Raw genomic sequence first — 24,532 nt, 5'->3', positions numbered from 1 at the left:
AGGACATAATAACCTTGCCATAAAGGGAAAGATGATATGGAAGAAAAGGAAAAAGAAGAAAAGTGAAAAAGAAGAAAGAAAAAACTAAAATAAGAAGAAGTCAGACTTCAATTGTCACGTGCGGGAAATGATAGTGACATTCCATCTAGAAACTTCTGTCCCCCCGCTTTCGGGGGAATCCCCCCCCCCCCCCCCCATCTCCGCCTGAGCCTCTGCCAGGTCAATTGGCAGGTTTCTCCGCGCAAATAATAATAAATAAATAAACAAAAGTAGAAACAATAGTAATAATAATGGGAAAGCGAGTCCTCTGCATCATTGTACGCCGCTCGCTTATGTGTTTGGATTTTAAATTTTTTTTAATTCGATTAAATTTAATTTTACTTATTTTTAATTTAATAATATAATTATTATTTTTTAAAAAAAATTTAATTATTCAATTCAATTTTTAATATTAAATTCTATCAACTATTAAATACTTTTTCACACTTTTTCTCATAATACAACAACAAAATTATTACAAATCAACTAAAACTAAAACTCAAATCAACTCAACTCTAAAACCAAACACATTAGAAATTTCATATTCAATTCTCGTCTTCGAGATAACATGTACTCTTTCATTTAACTTTCATGTTAGTTTCTTATACTAAACTCATAAACCTCATTTATAATTGAAAAAAAAATTTGACAAAAAAAGTTTACTTAAATTAATATATAAGGAAATAAATTAATAAATGTTGTCTGGAAAGTCCTCTGAATTCTCCAACTCTGCCACGCTGCCCCCTTTTCTTTTTCTTTCTTTTTCAATTTATAATTTATAATTTTCTTTTTAACTTTATCTGTTCTTATCGATCGTGGAAGGATTGTGATGTAATACAACGCAACATCACTGTCTCTATAGATAGATTTTTTAGAAGTGTAATTTATTATGAATCTATATATTCTAGGAAATGTTGCATAATAAGCAAAAAGCTTCGCTCTTAATATAATATATATATATATATATATTATAAAAAATGATGGCACTCTAAAGTATTTTTGTTTAGAAAATATAAAATAAACAAGTATTTATGTAACTAGGCTTTTACTTCTTTATAAATCAGAAAAAAATTTCATCAATATTTTTTTATCAAAATAATTTATGTAATAACTAATGTAGAGTATAATTGAAATTAATATTAAAATTTCTTATATATAAAAAATTATCTTTTTTCGATTGATATGAAATGATCCAAAATTTTCAAAAGAGCGTACTAATTATTATTTCATACGGTATGAAAGTTAACACTTCTCCCAACTAATCTTAATTGAATTATCCATTATTCTAATTAGAAAAGGGTTAATAACAAAAAAAATCCCAAATTTTTCACATTTTAATGATTTCAGCACGAACATTTTCCTTTAGCCAATTAAATCACAAACTACTAATTTGATAATAATGTTAGCACACCGTCAATTTCTCCATTAATTTTAACCGGAATCGCTGACGTGTACATGACGATGCCACATGGCACACAGTGATTGGTCGAGTGAGTCATACATTTTTTAAAAAAAATTAAAAATATTCCAAAAATTAAAAAATAACAAAAAAAAAAACCCGCAAGTGAGGAGGTGGCTGGCGGTGGGGGGGCCTTGACGCCGGCCACCACCCCTTAATTGGGATCGCCGACGACAGCAAAGGTCGTCGGCGACCCTAATTAGGACAGTGGGGGCCTCGGCTACCTCTCCTCCTCTTCACAATCGACCTTACGACCTTTTCCTTTTTTCCTTTTTTCCTTTTTAAAATTTTCAGAATATTTTTTTTTAATATGGGACCCACTCGCCCAGTCACCATGTGCCACGTGCCACCATCATGTACACATAAGTGATTTTGATTAAAATTAAGGGAGAAATTGACGGTGTGCTAATATTGTTATCAAATCGATAGTTTGTGATTTAATTGGCTAAAGAATAAAGTTCGTGCTAAGATCGTTAAAATGTGAAACGTTTTGAGATTTTTTTGGTTATTATTGCATTAGAAAACTATGATTGTAATATAGTATGCTTGAGTAGCCCGCTAATATTAAATGGACAAACTTTGCTTGAATGAGGAGTGTGATATTCATTAAAAGCATCTTGCGAGAATAGCTAAGTCCATATCAAAAAAAGAATTGGTCATGCATTTCATTGAAAAATAAATGATATTTTTAATGTTACAAATAAAAAAATATCTAAATTATCGATACAATGAAAAGGTTTTTAATCAATGTGAATTGATTTTAGACGATTCAGTACCTGTGATCGCGACAGTTATCCGTCAACGAATCAATCTCGCTCAAACCCATATCAATCGGATCCATTATACTTTAGAATATTAGGTGTTGTGCTTAAATTAAATAAAAAAAGTGGGTCTTTGTAGGTGGGGAAGCCTCACCCTACTCACCGTTGGTGTATGCTAGAAACAAGAGTTTTAATTTTGAGTTTTGTGAATGAAAAAAATTCACATTATGAGAGTTTTACCTCTTAGTTGACCAATTCGGTTTGACTGGATTAGTTAGTGACTAATTAGACTTTCGGATATCATGATGCACGTCGAGAAAATTGTAACATACATGTATACATATCATGAAGATAATTTTTTACGTGGACTACATATTTAATTAATTAATTAAAGTATTTGTAACTTTTATGGAATTAATGCACTGTCAGTAGTTTTTAATTTACGAGGAAGAATATTAACATGAGAATTATTTCAAATAAAGAAGTTGTTTCAAAGATGATTTAGAAATGTAAACCAACTAGAAAAGTATAATGTGAATTAATTCAAATAGAAAAGTTGTTTCAAAGATGATTTAGAGATAGTCCTTTCAATAATAATATGCTGCACGAGCAAAACGCAAGCCAATTTTAATGTAACTTAGACGTCTAAAAGATAAACCTAACAAGGACCACTTCTACCGGGAAAAAAATAAATTCACCAGAAAAAGTAGCAAGACCACTATTAATTGAATTGAATTAAAAAAAAAAGGTAGTAAAGGACCACCCCCCTGCCTAAATATGTACGTTAATTAATTAAATGGCCCGATAAGCAATGATTTCCACAAAATGAGAACACTTAATTAGAAAAGAAGATTAGGTAGATTCACTAACATATGCAAACATTGAAAAGATAAACAAATGCGTAACCCAAAAAAAGAAAAAAAGAAAAAAGAAACAAATGATCCATCTTTCACGAAATCATATCAGAGAATTTGTTAAAAAAAAATTAATTTTGTTTTTATGGTTATGATATTTTGTGAATATAACAATCGCCTCAATAAATGCTTCTCAAACCCTTATGATATAAAGTTAAATAAATGTCTTAAAACCGAAATTGCTACATTTATCTGCCTTACATTGACAAATAAACTCTTCGAAAGAGAAATTTAATGGGGAAAAAAAGGAATTAAAAAACTGAGAAAAAGAAAAAAGAGATAAAATAGAATAGTACAAAACGGCGTCGGAAAGTGTCAGTTACAACGCAAAACGCGTAGCGTGAACTCTAAAGCACAGCACCGCCTTTACAACCTGCGCCCCCCGCCGTTAACAAACGGCCAAAGCTAACAGACAGACAGCTCTGACGGCGCGTACGGATAGAAGCGGCCGTTGCAGGCTTCGTATCGTCCCACATAACGCCTTCTGACGGGGACACCACGCGGCGCCCGCGGGTAATTCTGCCATGCACCCGGGCTCATGCGCCATCATCGCCAACAGTGAGTGGGCCCCGCGAGCCTAGCCCTCATCGGATCCGTACGCTCGGCGCATGGACCGTCTGATCCCCCGTCTGTGCCGTTATTTACCCCTACTCAACAAACCTTTTATTCCTGCTAGAGAGAGAAAGCTTAGAAGAAGGATCTGTGACTTTAGAGAGAGAAGGAGCGAACTCTGAACTGATAAAGCAATATTCCTTCACACAGAGAGAGAGAGATAGAGGACGGCAATGGTGGCTTGAGACCAGCTGCATTATACGTTACGTAACACCAGACCGAGCTGCAGATATTTGCATAGGCTGAGAGAGAGAGAGAGAGGGAGAGGGAGGGAATATATTCTCTGCTGCGAGCTTTGGCGGTGCGGTCGATCGAGGTATAAGATTCGGTTTCGGCGTCCGATCGGTGATTTGGTCCATTTTTTTCGCGGGCATTCGATCTCGATCGAACCGTCGGAGTGTTTCTGTTGATCGGTGTTTTGTTCGCATCCGAGGGATGATTTTGCTTGGCCGGAACGGAATGTAGGGGGGAAACCAAACCAAACCGATTATCGTTTTCTGTTTGTTCTTGTTATCGGCCGATTCTGATTTTTGTTTGATTTGGTGGATTCGTGCCAAATTAAGATATAACAATCCCTCCTCGAATCAGCGAACAAGATCTGTTGATTTCTTCCGTATCTTCCCTTGATTGATTGGCTCTGTTCTTCCCGATATGGAGATTACCAAATTAACTAAATTGGCAATGCGTTAATTGGTTCTATCTGGTGCTGATTCCTGGATTTCGGGGTTGTTGCATTTTAGGGGGAGCTATGGCGATTGATGAATTGGAGACGTCGGAGGACGAGAGGAGGAAGACAACGAGGGTCAAGTCTCTCAAGAAGAAGGCCATGAATGCTTCGACTAAGATCACTCACTCCTTGAGAAAGCGGAGCAGGCGGGTCGCGGATTGCAGGTATGCCGCGATTTGCAGGTATGCCGCTATCTCGGTCGAGGACGTGAGGGACTCGGAGGAGGAGGAAGCTGTGAATGCTTTTCGTCGGGCGCTGATTTCCCGAGACCTGCTTCCGCCTCGTCTTGACGACTACCATACCATGTTGAGGTAAGGATGATCTGATTTACCGAGAATTATGGCCATTTGCTCATTGTGCGAGCTATCACAGTCGATTAGTGTTCGATTAAGGCCAGTGAAATACAATGAAGAATGAAATCATTGTGCCTCTTTGTGCTTCCCCTGTTTTACCATACTATCTTCTTTTTCCTTGCTCAGCTAATGGCAATCACGGAACTGGAGCAAAGTGGATAGCTATGCCTTTCCATATTGCAAAACATTTGCTTGTTCATCGTCTATGCCCATCTTCCTTTTGTATTTGTCAGTCCCTATCTATTCTAGGCCTTGAGAACAAGGCTTAATAATGCAATTGTAAAACTTTTTCATAAGATATTTGTCATTGCATTTGGTTAATCATGTGTCCTGTGACTTCTTGCTTTTATAGTCAAGCTTAAGTGTTTTGAGGTTGTATTCCTTTTTTTTTTTGCAGAATTTTTTGCTTCCATGAGTTAACTGTGAATGTCTTTGTAAATATTATACCCCAGTTGTTGGATTCAATCATATTTTTTTCTCATAGGTTTCTGAAGGCCAGGAAGTTTGACCTTGGGAAAACCATGCACATGTGGGAAGAAATGCTCAATTGGAGGAAAGAGAATCGTATAGACACTATTGCACAGGTAAAGATCATTTGCTATTCCAGTTGGCTGTATTTATCCTCCTCTAATGTCCGTGACTTGTAAGCCATGTGATGCATCTTAATTCAGTCTCTTTTAGAACCAAAATCTGGCCTAAATCTTATACATCAGGGGTAGTTTAAATTTGACATAGTAGTTCCCTGAAAATGCAGTTGTTATTTATATTTATATCTTCTTATAGCATCTACTGATACGATTATTAATGTTTACATTAGGATTTTGTATATGATGAATATGAAGAAGTTCAATCATGTTATCCTCATGGTTACCATGGTGTAGACAAAGAGGGCCGACCCGTTTATATTGAAAGACTAGGAAAACTCGAGCCTAGCAAGCTAATGGCTATCACCACAGTGGAGCGATTTCTGAAGTACCATATTCAAGGGTTTGAAAAAGCCTTTGATGAGAAGTTTCCTGCCTGTTCCATTGCTGCTAAAAGGCATATTGATTCCACCACCACGATTTTGGATGTCCAAGGATTGGTAATGTTACCCTGAAAAATATGTTTGTTTCTATCTCATTTCTCCTCTGGGAGAGGTAACTTCTAACTATTTTTGACATCGTGCAGAATATAATGACCTTTGGAAAAGTTGCCCATGACCTTGTTATGCGCATGCAGAAAATCGATGGTGACAACTATCCCGAGGTACTTTTTCTATGAAGATGTAGAGCTTGTAATTACAGACTGACTCTTTTTTGCTTGCTCACAAGTTATTCCTGATGATGTTTGTTCTTCACAGACGTTGCATCAGATGTTCATTGTAAATGCTGGTCATGGATTTAGGCTCCTCTGGAACACAGCAAAAGGATTTCTTGACCCGAAGACCACATCAAAGATACATGTAGAGGAGCTCTATTTGTCATGTCATTTCTTGGTACCATAAGAGAGTATTCAGAATAAAACTGATTTTACCATCATTCTAATTTGACATGACAGGTCTTGGGTAACAAGTTCCAAAGCAAGCTGTTGGATGTTATAGATTCAAGGTTAGAATTCCATTTTATTAAGATAAGGTATATGGTATAATCTGATTTAACAATTTTCTGATTTTAGTTGCAAAACTCATAGAAAAGGTCCTTCTTTGATACAGCCAATTGCCTGATTTTCTTGGTGGAACTTGCACATGTGCAAATAAAGGTGGATGCCTCAGATCTGACAAAGGACCGTGGAATGATGCAGAAATAATGAAGGTAAGATCCGAATTAGTTATTGATGATCATTGTTCATTGATAGCACCAACGATTTAATGAAACTTGACTTTTGTGCATGCCTTAAAATTGAGCAGAGGGAATTAATGTGGATGTACCCTTTTCTCGGTACTAATGAACGGATAACTAATAACTTTTATCTCCCTTTCCAGCTGGTGCGGACTGGGGAAGCAATATACTTGAGGAAAATGAAAGATTATTCTGATTGCTTTGAGTTGGAAGGGGATCTCTTTCCCACTAAGGTGAATTGATGACAGATTTTCTGTTTCATATCCCTGAAGACCTTGCAGCACACAGAGAAAACCTTCTTGCAGTGAATGTTGTTTCTTACTGTGTTGCTTTTTCATGCAGATTGCCAGTAATGAAGTATCTTTTGCAGGATCACCAGAACTGACAACAAGTACTTCTTCCCACGTGCCAACATCAATTAATTTCGAGGAAGTAAGTATTGGACAACTGTGTGAAATTTGCTTTCTATCATCTGATTCGAGGGTCTTGGTTTAATCTATTGCCAGCTTAGGTTTGATTTCATGATTGACAGTGTTTCCTTTATTTGACTTTACTGGAGGAGAAATAGTACTTAGGAGAGAGTTAGAATAGGATTAAGTCATTGCAAGTTCACTTTCATCCTGTTGTTTCAGTCTTTAATGTCATTAGACACCTCCTCCCATCCGTTGAAACTTGCTGCAAAGAATTTTCAAAAAAAGAAAGTCGCTGCACATCAAATAGAACTGTGCATTAAATAATCAAGTCTACATCTCAACGTCTTGGCAGTATCTCAATTCTCAATATTTGTGCTGGATAATGCACTTGAACTATTGATTCGAAATAAGACCAGAATAACAGGGTATTTAACATATGTCTGCAAAATATTTGATGAGAGAATTTTTTGTATAGTCTACGCTCAATTGCTTTAATAGACTTCTGACGATTCCTCTTCTTTTCCAGGAAAGGATAAACACTGAGGCTTCTCCCCATGATGAAATTGAGCCTGCCACAGATGCTTCCCAGAATGAAGTTGGCAATTCTCCAGGTAGATGACAATTTAAGGAAAATATGGCATAAGCATCATATTCGCTTAAGTTGATTGCTCTGTGCAGAATAACACATTTCATGACAGTTTCTGCAAGTTCAGGCTTGACATTTCTGTAGTCCATCAATATGACAAGCTTAGTTTATGCCATGATGAATAAGTAACCCACTCAATGGTCATATGAAGCATCATCCATAATAGCCAACTGTTTTGAATCAACCATGAAGACTGTCCACTTGATTGGTTGAACACCATGGAGAAGCAAAGAAATAAAATGCAGATAAGAATCTGCATCAAATAAATGATTTTACTAAGAAAATTCTATGGGTCAGTATCGGCCAATTAAGGTGTAGTCTCTTTGGTAATTCCTCTTACTACTATTTCAATGCATGTTTTCAAGAAATTGGTTGGGAAGTGATAAGTCTTTCCAATAATTGTGTGCGCTCAGCATACTTTTGATGCTGCATATACTGATTCTTTTGAAAGAAATTCCAACATTACCGAGTTAAATTTCTGGCACCCCGAGGGCTGATTTGTTTCTCCATCTCAGATTTACCCTCCATTTGCAACTTTTGCATTATCTTGAGTTTCAGAGAGGCACAGGTACAAGCACGCTTATATGTATGCCCTACTTTATTTTCGTGACAGATGACTCTATTGATTATGATATCCAGAGGAGGACAGTACCTCAAGTTGGAAGTTCAGCTGTTTTCTTCATGATGAAGTTGTTAGCGTTTGTGTACCTTCTATTTCACCGGATTGGTAGAGTATTTTCAGTTAGACATGCACCCAGAGAGGTAGAAGACCAAACCAGATCCCTAACAGGGGGGGATTCAGGACTACCTCAGGTGTCGCATAGCAATTCTCAGGTGGTAGAACAAGAAGCCCTCGAGCCATGCTGGCAGAGGCTGCAACATCTGGAAGCGGTAGTTACAGAACTTGTAAATAGACCTAAGAAAATCCCACCAGAGAAAGAGGATATGCTTCTTGAGTCACTGAGCCGCATCAGATCTATAGAGTATGATCTGCAGAAGACAAAGAAGGTATCATGCCCTTCCTTTCACAGACATCATTATCGAATGTATATATTCCGATAAGATTTTGGTACTAAATTTTGGAACATTCAGGCGCTGTTTGCTACCACGTCAAAGCAAGTGGAGCTAGCGCGGTCACTGGAAAGCTTGAAGGAGAACAGCTTGGTGAGTGCTTATTAACCCCCATGAGAGACAGAAAACTCATTCTTCTTCCAATCTTTTCTCTGTCCAATTTTGAAACTTTGCTGCGTATCTTGCAACGCTTGACTTGAATTTCCGTAAAGTTTGGCATTTACTTTATATGGCAGCTTTAGCATCTGTATTTTACATACATATGTATGTCGAACGATAATGATTTATTTGAAAAACCAGGCAACAACCACGACGTGTTGGCCAAGACCATGTGGATCTTTTCCACCGGACGGATGATAGCCACCAAATTTGTTTTGGTCATACTGAGTTTGCAATCTCAAGCCCCCATTCATTGGCTGTACTGACAAGACTTGCTGTAGGTCTGAAGCTCTGCATGGGGGGAACCGGCGCGGTTGCCGTTCCAATAGGTTATTTCTTCAATCCCTCTCTCCATCCTTTCTTCAAAGACCCTCTCTGCTTTTATTGATGTGCCGGAATCTCTCTCTCTCTCTCTCTCTCTCTCTCTCAGAGGTTATCAAGCTTTGGAGTAGGAAGCGGTCATCCAACATAGACTTAATCGATGTGGAGCCCGACTTCTTTCGCACCTAGGCGCAGCAGTGAGCTTGTTTGCTGTGATGTTTTCTTCACCTGTACAGAGTACGATGGCTTTTGCCACCCTCCCCGCTTACTGATCGATGCTGTTACATACAAACCACAGTCGAAATTGTGCGATGGTGCAATTTTTATGTCGACTTAATCCAAATAAGAGTGAGCATTGTTAATATTTGGCTGGTACGATGTCACATTGATTACTTACTATTTATATGGAAACTTTTCTTTACAAGAAAGTTGCCTCGACAGATCATTAATTCGTAAAATGGTTGGTCAACAAAAAGGCTTACTAATAAATAAATTATCTCTAATAATAATATACTAGTTGACGTTAATTAATTCCACTGCATTATAAACTAGAAGTTTAACTTCCTAATTTCATGATGGACGGGCTTGGACAAAAGGAATGGACCTCGAACTTCACGGGCCTGGACCTTTCTGGGGCACGCCGAAGCTCGGGTCGCACACCAAGCTTGTACGGGGATTCATTATCCAGCTCAACCCACTTTGATCAGTTACCTTGGACGGGAGTAGAGACCGATCGGGCAGGCAGTGTTATCTGCTCAGACCAGTACGGCTTCACGAAGCTGTCGTGCTCAGTCTAACCCAAAGAGACCCAAAGCAACGGCCCTTCAACAGGCCAAACCTTGCATCTACATGGGCCGGCATTCCAGCGCAAGTCCCTGGATAATAAACTTGTTCCCGGCTTCCTCAGATTTGAAGGGAAGGGGAAAGGTCATTCCGGTACATGCAGCCTGAGAACAGGAAAATTGGAAGGACAGTCCTTGGGGAAATCCGAAAAGAGAAACTCAAGCCAGAGCTCAAAATGCGTAGCCACTAAGAGTGAGCAACCGACCGACTCTCACACAAGGAACTGCCAATGATAATACATCACGGTGTAATACCAACATCGACTGCTTTTCTGCTAATGGTTACGAACAAACCCACAATTCAACAGCTCGGAATGAGGATGAGGCAGATGAAAACATAGAAGCTATACAGAGAGAACAGAAAGGATCAGATTATATTCACAAAAATTTTGCATAAAACGGAAAGGGCCTTTGCCAACAATGATTGCCATGCCTATCCACTAATTTTTTTTTTCTCCCCAAGGGGGTAAATAGTACATCATCATCATCATGCACTAATCTATTTTAAAAGAGGCCATAAAAGAATTGGGCCATCAAGCACAGGAGAGAACCCTAGTTAAAAACCCTAAACTTAAAAAGATCAGAACAAAAGAAAGATTACAAAGAAGAGATGATGATTTTACCCTGTACAAAAATCTATATATCCATCTCTCTTCTCTGAGCCCTAGGCCAAGTGGTAATATACACGAGCCCTGTTAGAAAAAAAAAAACGGACAGAATTCGGTCCCCCCCCCCCCACCCACCGGAATGTATCCCCACCCTTAATATTATCGTCATCTGACCAGGCAAGAGTCCCCAATCCGCGTTCCTCTCCGACTTGAACCTGCGATGCCCCCATAGGGGAAAAACCAGCACAATCTGCAAAACAATCCCCGTCGTTTTTAAATGAGCCGTAAATGTGATGCAATGCGTATGGTATTAGCTAAATTTAACATGAGCCTCTTTCTCAAAGAATGTAATTTATGCCTGTCCGGGACAGTTGAGAACAAAGTTGGGCAGCAGTCAGCAGATGGAAAAAAGGAATTGACAGCTGTACCTGTACATTGCTGCTGAAGGGCATTCTGATTCAAACCTGCCAGGACAGACTGCTCTCCGAACAGCCCAATCTAAAAGATCAGTACCGTCCCAGCTTTAAGTATTCGTTGGCCCAATATACAAGCTTCCCTGTGCTGCTTGCAAATGCTGATTCTGGGGAGGCTGAGACTGAGGCTGTGGCTGCTGTGATTGTTGCTGAGGCAGCGGTTGTTCCCGTTGCTCCTGTGACTGAGGCAGGTAGTGCTGCTGGGATGGAGGCGGCAGGGGCCCTGAGGACTGTTTAGCCAGTGACCCGTGGGCCCCACCACCACCATGACCGTGGTGGGGCAAGTTTTCCGCTAGGTGTCTCTGCCCTATTCCTCCTTGGGTCAGAGATGGCAATTGCTCACTCCTGACCGAACTTGGAACAGTTGGGCTCCCAATGGGACCAACTTGGGAAGATGTGCTAGGAATACCAGCTTCTGATGGTTTACGCTGTGGATGAACGGGAGGAGAAGCAGCCCTAGCTGCTTTACTAGCAGAATCAACAGATCCAGCAACAGCAGTTGTTGCTGCTGAGCCAACACCAGCCTGAGAGGCCGCTGAATTAACAAGCTTCTGATCAGCCGCTTGAGCTTTATCGTGTTGAGACTTCACCTGCAGCTGCTCATAGTTCATGTGTTGACGATTCTGTGGGTGCATCCTCTGGGCAACTGTATGGCTTTGGTTAATCTGATTCGGCTGGGGCTGGGGCTGCGGCTGCAGCTGTCCAATGTGCGGGTTCAGTAACGTGGAGGGAACAGCTTGATGGGGAGCCGAAGACGTATTATGTCCAGGAGGACCAGCAGAAAACTGCCCTGACACGCTGTTCTCCGAATGAGAAGGCACCTGCTGCTGCGGATGTTGCTTTGCAGAATGTGGGGCTGCTGGACTCGAAGGCAGCTGGGAATGGTGGGGAGCCTGAGGAATTGGTGCTTTTGAAGGTTGAACCTGATTTATACCCACCCCAGGGTACAAGCCCTGACCTTGTTGCATCATCTCCTTCTCTGCGCCCATACTCCCTGGAGCCACGGACAGACCATTCAAGTGAGAAGGGTCTACCGGGGCCTTCTGATGGAACATGTTTCCTCTTCCAATTCCCTTCAGATATTTTGCCTGCTGCTGGTGAGGTTGAGCTTGTGGCCGTTGCTGAGGGTGGGCCCTCCCAGATTGTTGGAATTGCTGCTGCTGAGCCTGACGTTGTCGTTGCTTTGGACCCACTTGATTGTTTAAGCCCCCAACAGTAGTTTGTGGATTTCGAGGAAGACCATGACTATGAGGGGGCAACTGATTCTTCTGAGGGTGCTGCTGTGAGGCAATAGGAGTCATCGGGGAAGACTGAGTGAGAGGTGGCAATGATGCAGCGGTCAGCGGCTGGGACTGAATTTGGGGGCTGTTCTGTAGAGGTGATGACATGGGAAGCTGAGGTGGTGACTGTACCGGTGACATTAAATTATTGGATGCTGAAAACTGCTGCTGCTGCAGAAACCGCTGCTGCTGCTGCTGCTGCAGCTGCCTCTCCTTGGCAAGTCGGAGATACATCTGCTGCTGCTGAGGACCTGTGCTGTGATTACTGCCCTGAAGCTGAGGGTGATGATGAGGATTGTTAGGGGCATGGGGCTGCGGCGATGACATCTGATGCTGCTGCTGCTGGGAGTGTCCTGGGTATGTCTGAACAGGCGAAGTTGTCTGATTAGAGAATGCAGGGCTTATTCCATTGAATGGGGAAACTCCTTGAGCATTGCCCTGAGTGACATGCATTGGGAGATCCTGGGATGGCATCTGTCTCTGCTGCTCCATGTTGTGGCCACCCTGCAAATGGAAGAATGTGTTACGCGATTTTGAAGGCAATTTTTTTAATAAGAATGTAATTACAGCACTGAAAGGACAGCGATAATAATAATCACTAATTAGTGGTCAGGTACTTCGCAGAAGTGGAGTTGAACCAGTCAATCTTGTAATAAATAAACTGCATGACAAGCCAAGCGACAATTTTAACCTTGTTACATCTCAGCCTGAAAAACACGGATCAGAGCACTGGAATAATTGGCAAGATGCCATATAATCCCAGTGAGATTCGCTCCGAGCAGGTTTAGTCCTACTTCTTGTAGAGCCAATATATTCCCAGTAGTATAAAATTAAGGGTTGCTTTAGTCATTGAAGTCAAACGCAAACGAGAATTGGACTCCCATATCAATGTTTTCCTAATATGTCCAGTCAAGAAGGCTTATAAGATTAAAAGATAAGGATAAAGGAAGGAAAGAAGAGAGCTCCCTCCACTATCAATTATATAACAACCAGAGGGTTGACCACCTTCCCATTTCTTTCTAAATCAGACCAAGCCTGCCATTTCCTAGAAAAGTCAGTGTATTATACAACGAAAATGTATCTGAACAACCAAATCGGCTAGGGTTGGTCCAATGGTTAAAGGGCGGAGGATTGAGGTGTTGAAGATATGTGTGGGTTCGTCTATCATAGGCTCATAGCCATTTATTTAATGTGTCACCCAGATGTAGTTTGTGAAGAAAAGTGACCTGTTTGGGCCATGGACTACCTAGAGGATATTCATGGGCCAAGGCTCCATCTAAGGATTCCAACGTAAACATTTAAGAAAGAGTAATCTCTGTCAAGGAAAAAGAGAGTACTCGAGGAAAAAGAGAGAATGAACATTTAAGGCAAAAAAGAGAATACTCACCCTCGCCATATGCATCACCTCCCGTGCTCTTCCTTGAGTAGGACCTGATCCAGCATGCATGTTTACGGTGCTCTGGGAACCCACCATGGGAGAGGAAAGCATGGCACTTGAACTTAGCATTGGTGAGGAGGCCATTCCCGGAAAACCAGGTCTTGCCATTGGCACAGTGGTTCTGTTCACTCCAAGACCATTTCCACCTGGCAATACGCGAACACCTCGGTCGCTTCCCGGAACAGCCCCAGGAATGGATAAATTGGATTGTGGAATAGTCCTATTTGACAACATTTGATTATATGGTTGCATCCTGTGTTGCTCGTCTCCCGGTGAAGATGATGTCTTTGGAGCATTATACCTCCCATCCCTGGACAAGTGTAAAACAACCGACATAATTTCAGAATCCTTAAGTGTGTTCATAAAAGGAGATTCCTGGCACGACCATTCCAAGAAGATTCTTTTAGACCAGATCGTGTCTCTCAAAACTGTTGGTCACACGGGTCCTATGACGATTTTAATCAAACCCATGGCAATCAGCAATTGCCATTGGCCTAATCTAGTTAATCGTCTTTAGCCCGCATCTAAGATAGAGTATTCAGTCTGCAAAACCCCTAAAACTTTTGAAATGCATGGTTCAGAATTACCTCGTGGGTGCATTGAAGGACCCAGAGGGCGACATGTTATTGCCAAGAGCAAAACCCGATGATACAGGCAACGTTGAATTCACCCCAGAAGCAGCAAGTACTGATGATACGGCACCACCCTGATTTGGCATTGCTAAGTTAGTAGCATGAGAACCTTGATAACCAAGAGGAAGAACATCAGGGCCCGATGCAGTTGCTTCAATAAGATCAAGCGGCCTGATAATGAGAACACAACCAACACGACCATAACCTCGTGAGCGAGGACGTCATCAGGAGAAGCAAAAGTAGAGTCGCCAAATAACAGCTGGAGATCAAGCAGCAGGACAAGATGATAGTGCAAAAGCAAGCACTTACGTAAGGACAACTCCATTGAGGTTGTTTGGGCAGACTTGTGAAAGAGCCACGAAGTGAGAATTGTGAACTGGTATTTGCTTCAAGTCCTGATTCTCGGTTTTCAACTATCAAAAGAAAAAACAGGATTACAAATCATGCCAACATGAACATGGTTTGAAGTAAATAAAGCTTAAAAAAAGAAATGGTATAGGACAAAAACCAAGATTCATTTCAGTCCATAGAACAAGGCCTTAACACCAAATTCAGGATTTTCAAAGGCACAGGAACAAAGAATTTCGTATACTAGGTAGTCAATTTTTAATTAACCATACGATTGGATCAAGGGAAACAAAGGGGAAGGGAGGGGAGGGGATTCTGTATGGGAGTTTTTCAAATCCCATATAAGTTTCCCTCCCTCTCTCTCCCTTGCCCTCCATGGCCGTCACACCCAAACAAAGCATAAACTTTGGATTGTCGAGATATATCCTGACCTTTCAACTCTTATACAGATAATTAATCAGAAAACATCTGTTCTTCTTTGAGTAAATATTTGACATCTTCATTTCCAATAATAAGCACAGATACCACCAAAACACTATCTTCATCCAGATAAAAGATTTCTTTATAAGAGAACCGCCTTATATTTTGACCTCTAATATATATTTATTTTTTGGAAGATAATCAGTTGTAATTTTATGTAGTCCATAAGAAAGACAGAGGCCATAAGCACATAAAGGGACTTTTCTTTCTCCCTCGGAAAACTATTTTCTTAATAAGCAACATGCTAGGTTGCCTTTGAACTAAAGTAGGACCTGAATCCTCCGATGATGCTGCCTTGTAATGTGAATAATCTTGTCAAAATGTTCCTTTAAAGTATCCTCTTCTACAGGTCCTTGCAACCGTTGAAACAGCTGCCTGGCACTTCCCTGCAGGAGATGTAAAAGCATGGATTATCAGTGCTGTTAAGTAACAAAGAAAGTTAACCTCGATGTTATCAGAAGGTCAAAAGATAATTGCCTTCGGAATTCCTGGTAACGTAGATGGATAAGACTGGGACGACCCTGAATCTTCAGCACTATCAGCCCCATCACCAGCAGTCTTATCCATTAAGAATTTGTGACGCTCCTTGCATTCTTTAGGCTTGCGAAAGATACACTGCACACAAAGAACAGGAGTCAAATTAGCAGTAAAAAGAAAAGAACAAAGAATTGAACACCTGATTAGTGTCAATGCATCAAGGGTCTACTCAACAAATATATTAAACAGCCACAAACAACTAGAACTCTTAAAACTCTTCTTTAGAGAACTTCCCAATCCCAGAAAAGAGAAATCCGCCGCCCCAGAAAGAGAGAGAGAGATCAACATATACAAAGACCAAGTTTCCAAATAGAAACGCCCCTTGAAGAAAATGAAACTAGTTTATGCTTACCTTAAATTGGAGGGTGCTATTGATAGCATCACTCACAAGTTCCCAGTTAGGGCCCATATCATGTACAAGGACAACAAGCGCCTAGGAAGGATAGTGTGTGTCAGTTCATATAAATGAATACATTTTATAATTATAATAATCAAAAGATTAACCTAATAGTATCTAAGGAGAAAACGAATAAAGGGACAGAAGGGCCTACCTGGTCTTCAAATAGTGACCAAGGACTTCCAGGACCAGAATGCAAGGATGATGCCTACACAAAAACAATATAAGAGGAAGAGAATCATGAGAGAAAACAGATAAAAAAGATTTCCCATGATGTCATGGGTCTCATTTACAGTAATCATGGAAATTTAAATTAAACTATTAACCAGGCCGCCATACCTTGAGTGCCTTTGCTTTCCTACTTCTATCACGGCCACCAATATATCTTATCATTTTGTTTTGGTTGGACATATTACTGACTTGCGATCCCATGGGGCAAGGCATGGACCCATTCATCGACATGATATTGTCGTAAGTATTATCTTGTGACTGCTTCATCGTCTTTGGTTTCTTGGCATTATGTTGGGCATATAGACCTTATAATCATACACAGAAAAAAAATTGAATAAAATGTATAAGAGAGTATGCGCAAGATCTTATTTGATGAGTCGAAAACCAATTTAAGTCTGAAACAGGAACAAGCAGTACCACTGGTTCCATTAGACTCAAAATGCTCCGATCTTTTCTTTGATTGTTCTCTCTGCAAGGAAAGCCAAAATTACAAAATGTCTCCATTAACAGATAGATAAAATGAAAAATGACGGCAGACATCATCTGCACAAGCTAAAAATAAACATAGCACTCGAGGCAATTGTTGCTCCTATCAATATGCTGCTCAAATAATGCCTCTATATATGCATATTTCTAATAAAAGGCCTGCCAAAGCCTTCAAATGCTCCAATTAGTCTCTAACATATCCTGTCAGGAATAAATCTTGCCCGTGCCAATTAAATACATGAAGCATATAGTAGATCAACAACCACGTCATATTCTGAGATTATCGACAGTTTCAGGTATCAAATGAACCTGACTTTGATCACCTAAAGAGATCTGTCACGGCCAAAAAAAGAAAAACGCACCTGTTCGCCAAGAGCGGTAGAACCCATCTGCCAACCCGGCTCGAATGTAGAATCCTGCAACAACAAAAAACAAAGCAACTAAGCCAGGTAGAAGTGGAAACAAATCAAGCCGATTAATTTTTTGGGAGAATTGACTTCTTACCGGATGTTTCGTTTTCTTCTTTTTCTTCGGCTTTGTTGATGTTTCAGCATAGTCATAGGACATATGCTTGTCAAAATCTCCTGCTGACTCAACCTCAACACCTTTCTGGATCCGAGATCCACCATGCAAAGAGCTCTGATCATCATGAAAAGAATTTGTGTCTCCGCTTGAAACCTCAGTTTTTGCTTGAGCCTGAATGCCACTATGAGCTCCAGTACCTAAAGGACTTAGAACTCTCTGCCTTGAAGCATTAGCGGTACGCATTCGCTTTGCAGGAATAGGGCCAACAGAAAGATTGGCAGGCCTTTTTTCCACAAAAGTGGAAGGCTGAGTCACAGGTGTGTAGTGACCATAGGGCAGATCAGCTCCCTGTTCATAAAATTTCGGGTTCTTCCGTTTCTTCTGTGCAAATTTCAATGATTTGCTACCCTCAGCAGTCCCAGGCAAGTAATACGCGCTTGTTTCAGCTTCATCCTCATCATAAGCATTGTCTTGATATCCTTGATCTAAAATCAGATTGATTTATGAGTAACACAAACATAACAAATGAGAGAAGCTATGTTGCTTCGGAGCTCTTTAATTACCTGCAACAGTACCGAAAATGGATGTACCAACTTCTTCTTGGACATTACTTCCAGTTCTCTGGAATATACCAAATTTAATAAGCAAAACAATCACACCAACTGGAAGCACCGCATTTATTATTGGAAAAGATTTTACTGATAAAAAGAACATGCAATGATATAAAGAAATTAGAAGAAACATGTGAAAACTTAGATTAAAACCACCTCTCCACCAGTTACATCTTTGATAGCGCCTCTTAGTAGGACATGCAGATGGAACAGAAACAAAGGAAAAAGGAATATTTTGTTCAATACTAACCTCACACTCTGTCACATAAGCTTCAATAGATTTTCTATAGGCTTCCATTGCTCCAGAGGGGACTGTGTAGAAAAGGCTCTCCTACAGTATCAAATTCGATCCATTATAAGGAAATGCGCAAAAGCAACAGAGAATACTACAGGCACAAGGGAACAGAGATGGACAAAAAGACTTCATCATTTCATAACTTTTCATTCTTCCATTTCATAACTGCAATATTTTTTCCTGTTTCCCCACAATTAAAGTTATTTTAAGATGACAAGAAGATTGCAACAAAAAGAACTCTTACTTCAGTAAGATGATCATCCCATGATACTTCTGGCATGTCTACATCAGATACAATATCAGGAGTCTTAGGTGCCTCAACTTGGCTTGGATAAACATGAGGATTGTTGTCCCTCAAATATTGAACCGCATAGGCCTGAATAGGAGTTCTTCTTCCAGGAATTTGAAGCATTGACGTTTTGCTTGATTCCTGCCCAATCACATCCATCAAGTCATCACTAACTTAAAATACAGAAAAAGAGGTTTAGACAAGCCTGAAATTTAATACACTATATTAGAGGCAGAAGAACAATTCACTCTTCTAAGGTTTTTGATGGCTCCAGCAGTGAAAATGTCAGACACAATCTAAATCAGTTGGTACCACTTCAAATAACATATAGGCACAAAGTTACTGCCCAACCTTCAGCACTGCATGTTAAGTCATTATACTACACAAAACTATTCCATTTCTCCCACATCCAAGGCTCTGAATTCTGTCCATTTGGGTTCAAGGTTCCGATTTATATGATCTTGCCTGCTACTGTAGAACTCTTCTTCATGAATTTATTTTTATTTTTTTTCTAAACTTTTAACTGATGTCCTTCGACATACTAAAGCACCACCTATATCTATACTTAGATTTCAGAAAGCCATGTGAAGTGGTATTGTAAGAAAAATGACAACCTATACATCAATTGACTTCTAACCAAATCCCTACTGATATTAAGTAAAACAGTCATGGAGGAAAGAAATGCCTAGTGCATCTTTTATATCCACTTATTAATCAAAGCAGAGACTAATGAAACATGCTTCATATAAATTACGAGCACCATATCAGGGTCTTCAGTTTTGCCATCAGACACTTCATCACCGTTGGTCATCTGCGCTCCCTCAGATTCTGATCGCCTAGTTTCCAGACCAGGATTTGAATTCTCGCCATTTATAAGCATCTCTGCAGAATGCCAGAATTGCATCACAGCTTTTGCCAAGTTGTGGGCTACTACTTTTAGTTTTCCCCGTTGACTTTGTTCCTCACATCTGTACCGCGAGAAGGAAGCAATTCGATGACATAATTGAGCAGCAGCTGTCATCTTCCAGATACGTTCCTGAACAGCATCAGAGATAGTTATGACACTGAAAAATTGAAGTAGCTTCAGCAATGACAACTTCTAGCTCTAACAGGGCAGACAAAAATCAAACATAGAGAACAAGGTCCAACAGCGTGGCATTTTCATCGGATCAAACCTGTGCAAAATCATTCGCCAGCCATGCCATCTCCTCAAGTACAAAGTTCCAGTGACATCTCTGCGGAATCTCCGCACGAGACGCCTGACGAGATAACTCAGCAATCCTTTTATGCTTCGCCTGTTCATAGTAACATATTGTCAAGGCTACTTCTTCCGGCAAAATGGAAGTCATATAACAGCACAACAAACAAAACAAGTACCTGAATTATCCGAGCCTCTTCCAATACTGAGTCTTCATATGCCTTGTCTACTGTGCTCAAGTTATTGCCAGGAGTCTGACGGTCAGGAGGAGCATCGCATTCCATTCCAGATAAGCTGGTACTTGGAGCCTCACAAGATGATAAATCAACAGGGGGTCTCGAATTGCATAAATTATCCCTGTCGAGGTTGGAATTACAGTCCATGTTTTTCTCCTCTCTCTCATTTTCAGTCCCCATCTGCGCCCCATGTTCATCTTCACTTGCACCTGAAGCATCATTCGCCTTTATCTGTAGGTCAGGCCTACCATTTGTTTCCTCATCCCCTTCACACACTGCACCATTGACAGCTTCAATTTGTTGAGGAGAATGATTTTCATTGCTAGCTACTATGGTACTGTCAACAATCTTGTTGATGTCTTCTTGTTCTATCAACTCGTCTCCCGCCAGCTTCTCATTAGTTTCAGATTCTGATGGTTGTACCACAGAATTTCCATTGGAATTAATCTTCACTGCATCATTACAAATACTAACTTTCTTCGCATCCATACCTATGCTTGGGTGGATGGAAGACTCTGAACCCTTCCTATCACGTGCTTCACAGCTCTTCTGAACTTCATTACCAACGGTTGTGCCATCCCCCTTGAAATCGCTAGAACCATTTAGCTTGCCAATAGTATCAATTTCTTTTTCCTTGGTCAAAGGAGGCAAATCATCATTCCCGACTGAGACTGTGCCTTCGCCGCTGGGAACTAGATCAGGGCCCTGGCAAGCCAAATCTGGAGGTTTTCGATTACTAGATGGTTGCTTGTGCCGGTTATTATCCTTTGAACCTTTCGTTGAAATGTCTAGTTTATCTGTAGGCAAACCACTTTGCTTGAGGCTACTGATGGATACTAGAGCCTGCTCCCCATCTATTTGCCCATCCAAACGACTTTCAGGAGTTGCAGTCCTAGAAATCATATCACCATTAATTCCTACGAGTTTAGGCTTTTCCTTTTGGCTGTTTGTTTCAGTTGACGATCCTTTTGCATCCTTAATATTTGCACGAGAAGCAAGGGAGGACCCGTGGCCACCGCGATTGTGAACACCATCAGCTGAACCCAATCGTGCACCATCACGGTTTGTCCGTGTCCTATACCTCCGAGCATAAGGACGTAAATTGGCTGAATCTTCTAACTCTTTAGCATTCCGATTACCATCCATTTGTGAAGACTGCTCAGAAGAAGTGATGTTATTCTTCTTCCCAAGATGAAGCGAGTTCTTTTCACCATCAAGCAACTCATTCTCGCCATCAAAAAGTACAGGATTATCAGTACTTTTTCGTCCAGAAATGGAAGGAGGCCCTGGTCTACCACTGCTCTCAACAGAATCCCCATGAGGTGAAGCAGCCAATGCAAAACTAGCCTTTGCTTCACTAAAAGGACCCAAAAGAAAGTGACAGATTACAAAGGTGAAATTGATATTTCATCTGCTGTATCATCTATAGCTGTAATATGAAGATGCTAGACCCATAATAGTTCAACAGCAGGAATAAATTACCTGGAGTGGAACTGTTCTGGATGACGATTGGCAAGTGATGTAGACTGTACGCTCAGAGATGCAACATTTGCGAATTTAAAGTCCAATGGATTTCCACCCTGGAAGTTAACAAGAAAAAGTACAGAACCCATGATTCTCAGTACTTAACTAGTAAAAAAATGACACAGCTGAACCAACTACAACACAATTACAAAATTGCCATACTTTCTCAAGAAATTCCAACTCTCTCCGTCTTTCCTCACGAACATCATACTCCTGTCTGTTATCGAAAAAATAATAGGTCACTGTATCTTCAATCCATTTTAAGAGGAATTAATCTATATACACTGCAATTGGGATGCATCATACGAATATAAATTAACAAGAAGTATTACCTGAGCTCTGCTTGAGCCTTCTCAATTGCAGCCCGACGCGGAGAGGTTTTGATGCCAATGCCAACTCCGCCGTCAACAACTCCTCCCATTGAATCAACCTCAGCATTTACTAAAGAGTAAGTCTTGAGCTACATCCACACATTCCTTTCCTAGAGATTAAAATCTTGGCCCTCGCATGGATTTCAAAATCCACCAGCTATTACAAAGGGCAAAAAGAAATCATACATCATAAGTATATAATAGATCAGAACAATAACTAGCTAAAAAAATTAAAAGAATGATCTCGATCCAAAGTCCTTCCAAAGTTTTAGAAGGATGTCAGCTCCCACGTATAAAGGCAACAGGCAGCATGGTATCTTTTGTGATCATGGGATTAAGTAATCGTAGTAACTGAACTAGCATAAAAAGGAGAGCAGTTTCCATGTTGCAAGGGCAATCATTCACCCATAACTACTAAACCGAGTTACCAGGACTATGGCTTACGCATACCCCCGGGTGATCCGAGACCAATATTAGGAAAGTGGTGAGTTCATTTATACGATTGAACTAAAAGCCCCTTATTCTAGGCAGGTAATTGGGTAGCAGCAACATTACCCAACATTTATCAAGAACAAGAGCCCTGCTGCTTATAAGTGTATGTATGATCAGAAGTAAATAAGGAGAAACTAGCAGCTGAGAAGTTGCCCCCATGGGAGCATGTGCAATGCCTCGAAACTGCTGCTTACATTAAGAAAGATGCCCAAAACAACTTCAGCGGAGTGGAGGCCCCAATTTCTAACATCCAAATGCAGGACAATGCAACATGCTCGGAGGTGACACTAACAGGACATGAATCCCCCAGCGTTCAATGTGAATGCAGGAACCCTATACAGACTCGCATCAAAGTCCCCCCCAAAATCGAGACCTAAAGCAGCTCCAGGTCCCCCAATTGGACAAGAATAAGGAACTCTAGGGTTTCGGGGGACAAACCTAGAACCGAAAATTCAGCAGGAATTAAGCACTGGACCGCCAAATTGGGAGCTAGGCGACGACAAGCAGACGTAGGAGAAGCTCTCCCTCGATCTCCAGGGGGGCAGTCAGTCTCTCCCCTAGGGTTTTGCACGCCGGGACTCCCCTGCAAGGAATACGGTCGAATTTGCCCTAGAAATTCAGGAAATGCTCCTCAAATGCGTAGCCATGGCCATGACTGTTGAATCTCGAGCGAAGCCCTCTCTCTGTGAGGAAGAACGGAATCGATTTTGTGTGTCGAAAAAATTTTTGTTAAGGTTTTTGGCCTTTTTTTTTTTTTTTGGGTTCGTTCTATCGAAGGAAGAGAGGGAGACTATGCGACCTCTGCGAGTCGGATTGGGCTGGGCATGGCTGAAACAAAGAAACAATTGAAGACGACGATCATACAAAAAGCCCTTCTCCCCCGCCCCCTAAAATTGGTCCAATTGTAATTTGGGCTTCCAATATTTTTATTTTCTTAAATTTTATTTAATTTTATTTATTTTCCTTTTAGTTTTCGATCGAAATAATAATTTCTTATAGTGATTGTCTAGTGGTCAAGACTTGTTTCAGTTACCAATAAGAACTGATTCAAATGGTTCAATGTTTATCTCTTTAAAAAAAGTTTCGAGTTCGAAACTTGTGAAGTGAGAAAATCCTTAATTGGATTACCTTTTAATGAGCCGATACGGATCAAACTGAACTGGTCGAGATTCGATGAACTTCTGGATGCGATGGTACACGTAAAAAAATAAATAAATAAAAACTTGCATTAGTTACCTCGATATCCTACGTTTGGATCGTCTTTTGTGCAACCACAGTTTTCCTAAAACAGTCCGATTCTCTATGAGAAGGTCTATGCGATTTTGAAGAATTCATGTAAGATGACTCATGTCGACCACTAACGCCTTGATGATGAATAGTTCCCTGCAACAGTAGCTATGTCAATTGAAAGCCACTCCATCGCTGCTTTATGATTGCGCACAAATCCAATACCCTATTTTTTTCTTACAATAAACAAAAAAAAGAACTCTTAAAATAATATTAAAATTTTATTCGATAGACATGCCCACGTGTAGATTTAAAAAGATTTATACGGACCATAAGGGGTGTTGACCTAATTGTTCTAAGCTCACTCCTGTGTGGTTTGAGACCCCCGGGTCTCTAGTTCGAATCTCCCCGAAGACATATGCTATGGTGATTCTTTGGCTTTGATATAGAGTCATCTCCGACTTTTGAGAGCTATACTAGACCATTAATGGTGCTACGCTGACATAGCCATTACTTGTGTTGGTTGTCCAGTTCGCCTAATATGTTTACAATTGAATACGAGAACCTGAACATTGAGTAGCAGAGGGCGGCAATGTTGCACCGTTACCCACCATTTTTATTTAGCAAAAAAAAAATTATAGAAAACAAAATTTCGATATAGAAGCACCATGATTGACTTAAATGAATAGTTTCTTAGTTTAGTTCTCACCAATAAAA

General features: G+C 40.5%; 2 protein-coding genes across 5 annotated transcripts; one reads left to right on the top strand and one right to left on the bottom strand.

Moving 5' to 3' along the window:
- Positions 1 to 3,844: 3,844 nt before the first annotated feature.
- LOC116214108 (phosphatidylinositol/phosphatidylcholine transfer protein SFH9) lies at positions 3,845 to 9,719 on the top strand. Of its 4 annotated transcripts, none has more exons than XM_031549402.1 (15): positions 3,847 to 4,101; positions 4,526 to 4,823; positions 5,350 to 5,449; positions 5,683 to 5,949; positions 6,036 to 6,113; positions 6,208 to 6,309; positions 6,405 to 6,454; positions 6,559 to 6,658; positions 6,829 to 6,918; positions 7,028 to 7,117; positions 7,625 to 7,709; positions 8,358 to 8,752; positions 8,837 to 8,908; positions 9,256 to 9,303; positions 9,407 to 9,719. In XM_031549402.1, the coding sequence occupies exons 2-14, from the start codon at positions 4,534 to 4,536 to the stop codon at positions 9,259 to 9,261; spliced, it is 1,725 nt and encodes a 574-aa protein (XP_031405262.1). In that variant the 5' UTR covers positions 3,847 to 4,101; positions 4,526 to 4,533; the 3' UTR covers positions 9,262 to 9,303; positions 9,407 to 9,719. The 4 variants fall into 4 exon arrangements, 2 of the variants coding, with proteins under 2 accessions (XP_031405263.1, XP_031405262.1); XR_004158235.1 differs by having other exon boundaries at positions 3,848 to 4,101; positions 9,116 to 9,303; XR_004158236.1 differs by lacking the exon at positions 3,847 to 4,101 and adding an exon at positions 4,108 to 4,246 and having other exon boundaries at positions 9,116 to 9,303.
- Positions 9,720 to 10,492: 773 nt separating this feature from the next.
- On the bottom strand, positions 10,493 to 23,411 carry LOC116214107 (chromatin modification-related protein EAF1 B-like). Its single transcript, XM_031549400.1, has 23 exons — positions 23,027 to 23,411; positions 22,058 to 22,253; positions 21,888 to 21,942; positions 21,684 to 21,781; positions 20,145 to 21,558; positions 19,943 to 20,062; positions 19,528 to 19,803; positions 18,723 to 18,908; positions 18,434 to 18,514; positions 18,136 to 18,193; positions 17,552 to 18,057; positions 17,410 to 17,463; positions 16,979 to 17,030; positions 16,670 to 16,866; positions 16,485 to 16,538; positions 16,286 to 16,366; positions 15,874 to 16,011; positions 15,669 to 15,782; positions 14,878 to 14,981; positions 14,524 to 14,739; positions 13,886 to 14,246; positions 11,174 to 13,002; positions 10,493 to 10,995 (listed from the first exon to the last, which is right to left on the bottom strand). Exons 2-22 carry the CDS (start codon positions 22,144 to 22,146, stop codon positions 11,269 to 11,271), a joined length of 5,988 nt encoding a protein of 1,995 aa, XP_031405260.1. The 5' UTR covers positions 22,147 to 22,253; positions 23,027 to 23,411; the 3' UTR covers positions 10,493 to 10,995; positions 11,174 to 11,268.
- Between the last annotated feature and the right edge of the window lie 1,121 nt (positions 23,412 to 24,532).

This window comes from Punica granatum, chromosome 7 (genome assembly GCF_007655135.1).
Source record: "Punica granatum isolate Tunisia-2019 chromosome 7, ASM765513v2, whole genome shotgun sequence".
NCBI lineage: Eukaryota > Viridiplantae > Streptophyta > Magnoliopsida > Myrtales > Lythraceae > Punica > Punica granatum.
The sequence above is the reverse complement of the archived record's forward strand: the minus strand, read 5'-3'. Positions and strand labels throughout refer to the sequence as shown.

Excerpts from the sequence above, each read along its gene's own strand:
- LOC116214108 (XM_031549402.1), top strand. The coding sequence starts at position 4,534 with ATGGCGATTGATGAATTGGAGACGTCGGAGGACGAGAGGAGGAAGACA. Across the intron at positions 6,659-6,828 it reads ATGATGCAGAAATAATGAAG|CTGGTGCGGACTGGGGAAGC; the intron begins GTAAGATCCGAA and ends CTCCCTTTCCAG. Across the intron at positions 7,710-8,357 it reads TGAAGTTGGCAATTCTCCAG|ATGACTCTATTGATTATGAT; the intron begins GTAGATGACAAT and ends TTTTCGTGACAG.
- LOC116214107 (XM_031549400.1), bottom strand. The coding sequence starts at position 22,146 with ATGGGAGGAGTTGTTGACGGCGGAGTTGGCATTGGCATCAAAACCTCT. Across the intron at positions 19,804-19,942 it reads TGGCGAATGATTTTGCACAG|GAACGTATCTGGAAGATGAC; the intron begins GTTTGATCCGAT and ends GATGCTGTTCAG. Across the intron at positions 16,539-16,669 it reads GGAAAGCAAAGGCACTCAAG|GCATCATCCTTGCATTCTGG; the intron begins GTATGGCGGCCT and ends GTTTTTGTGTAG.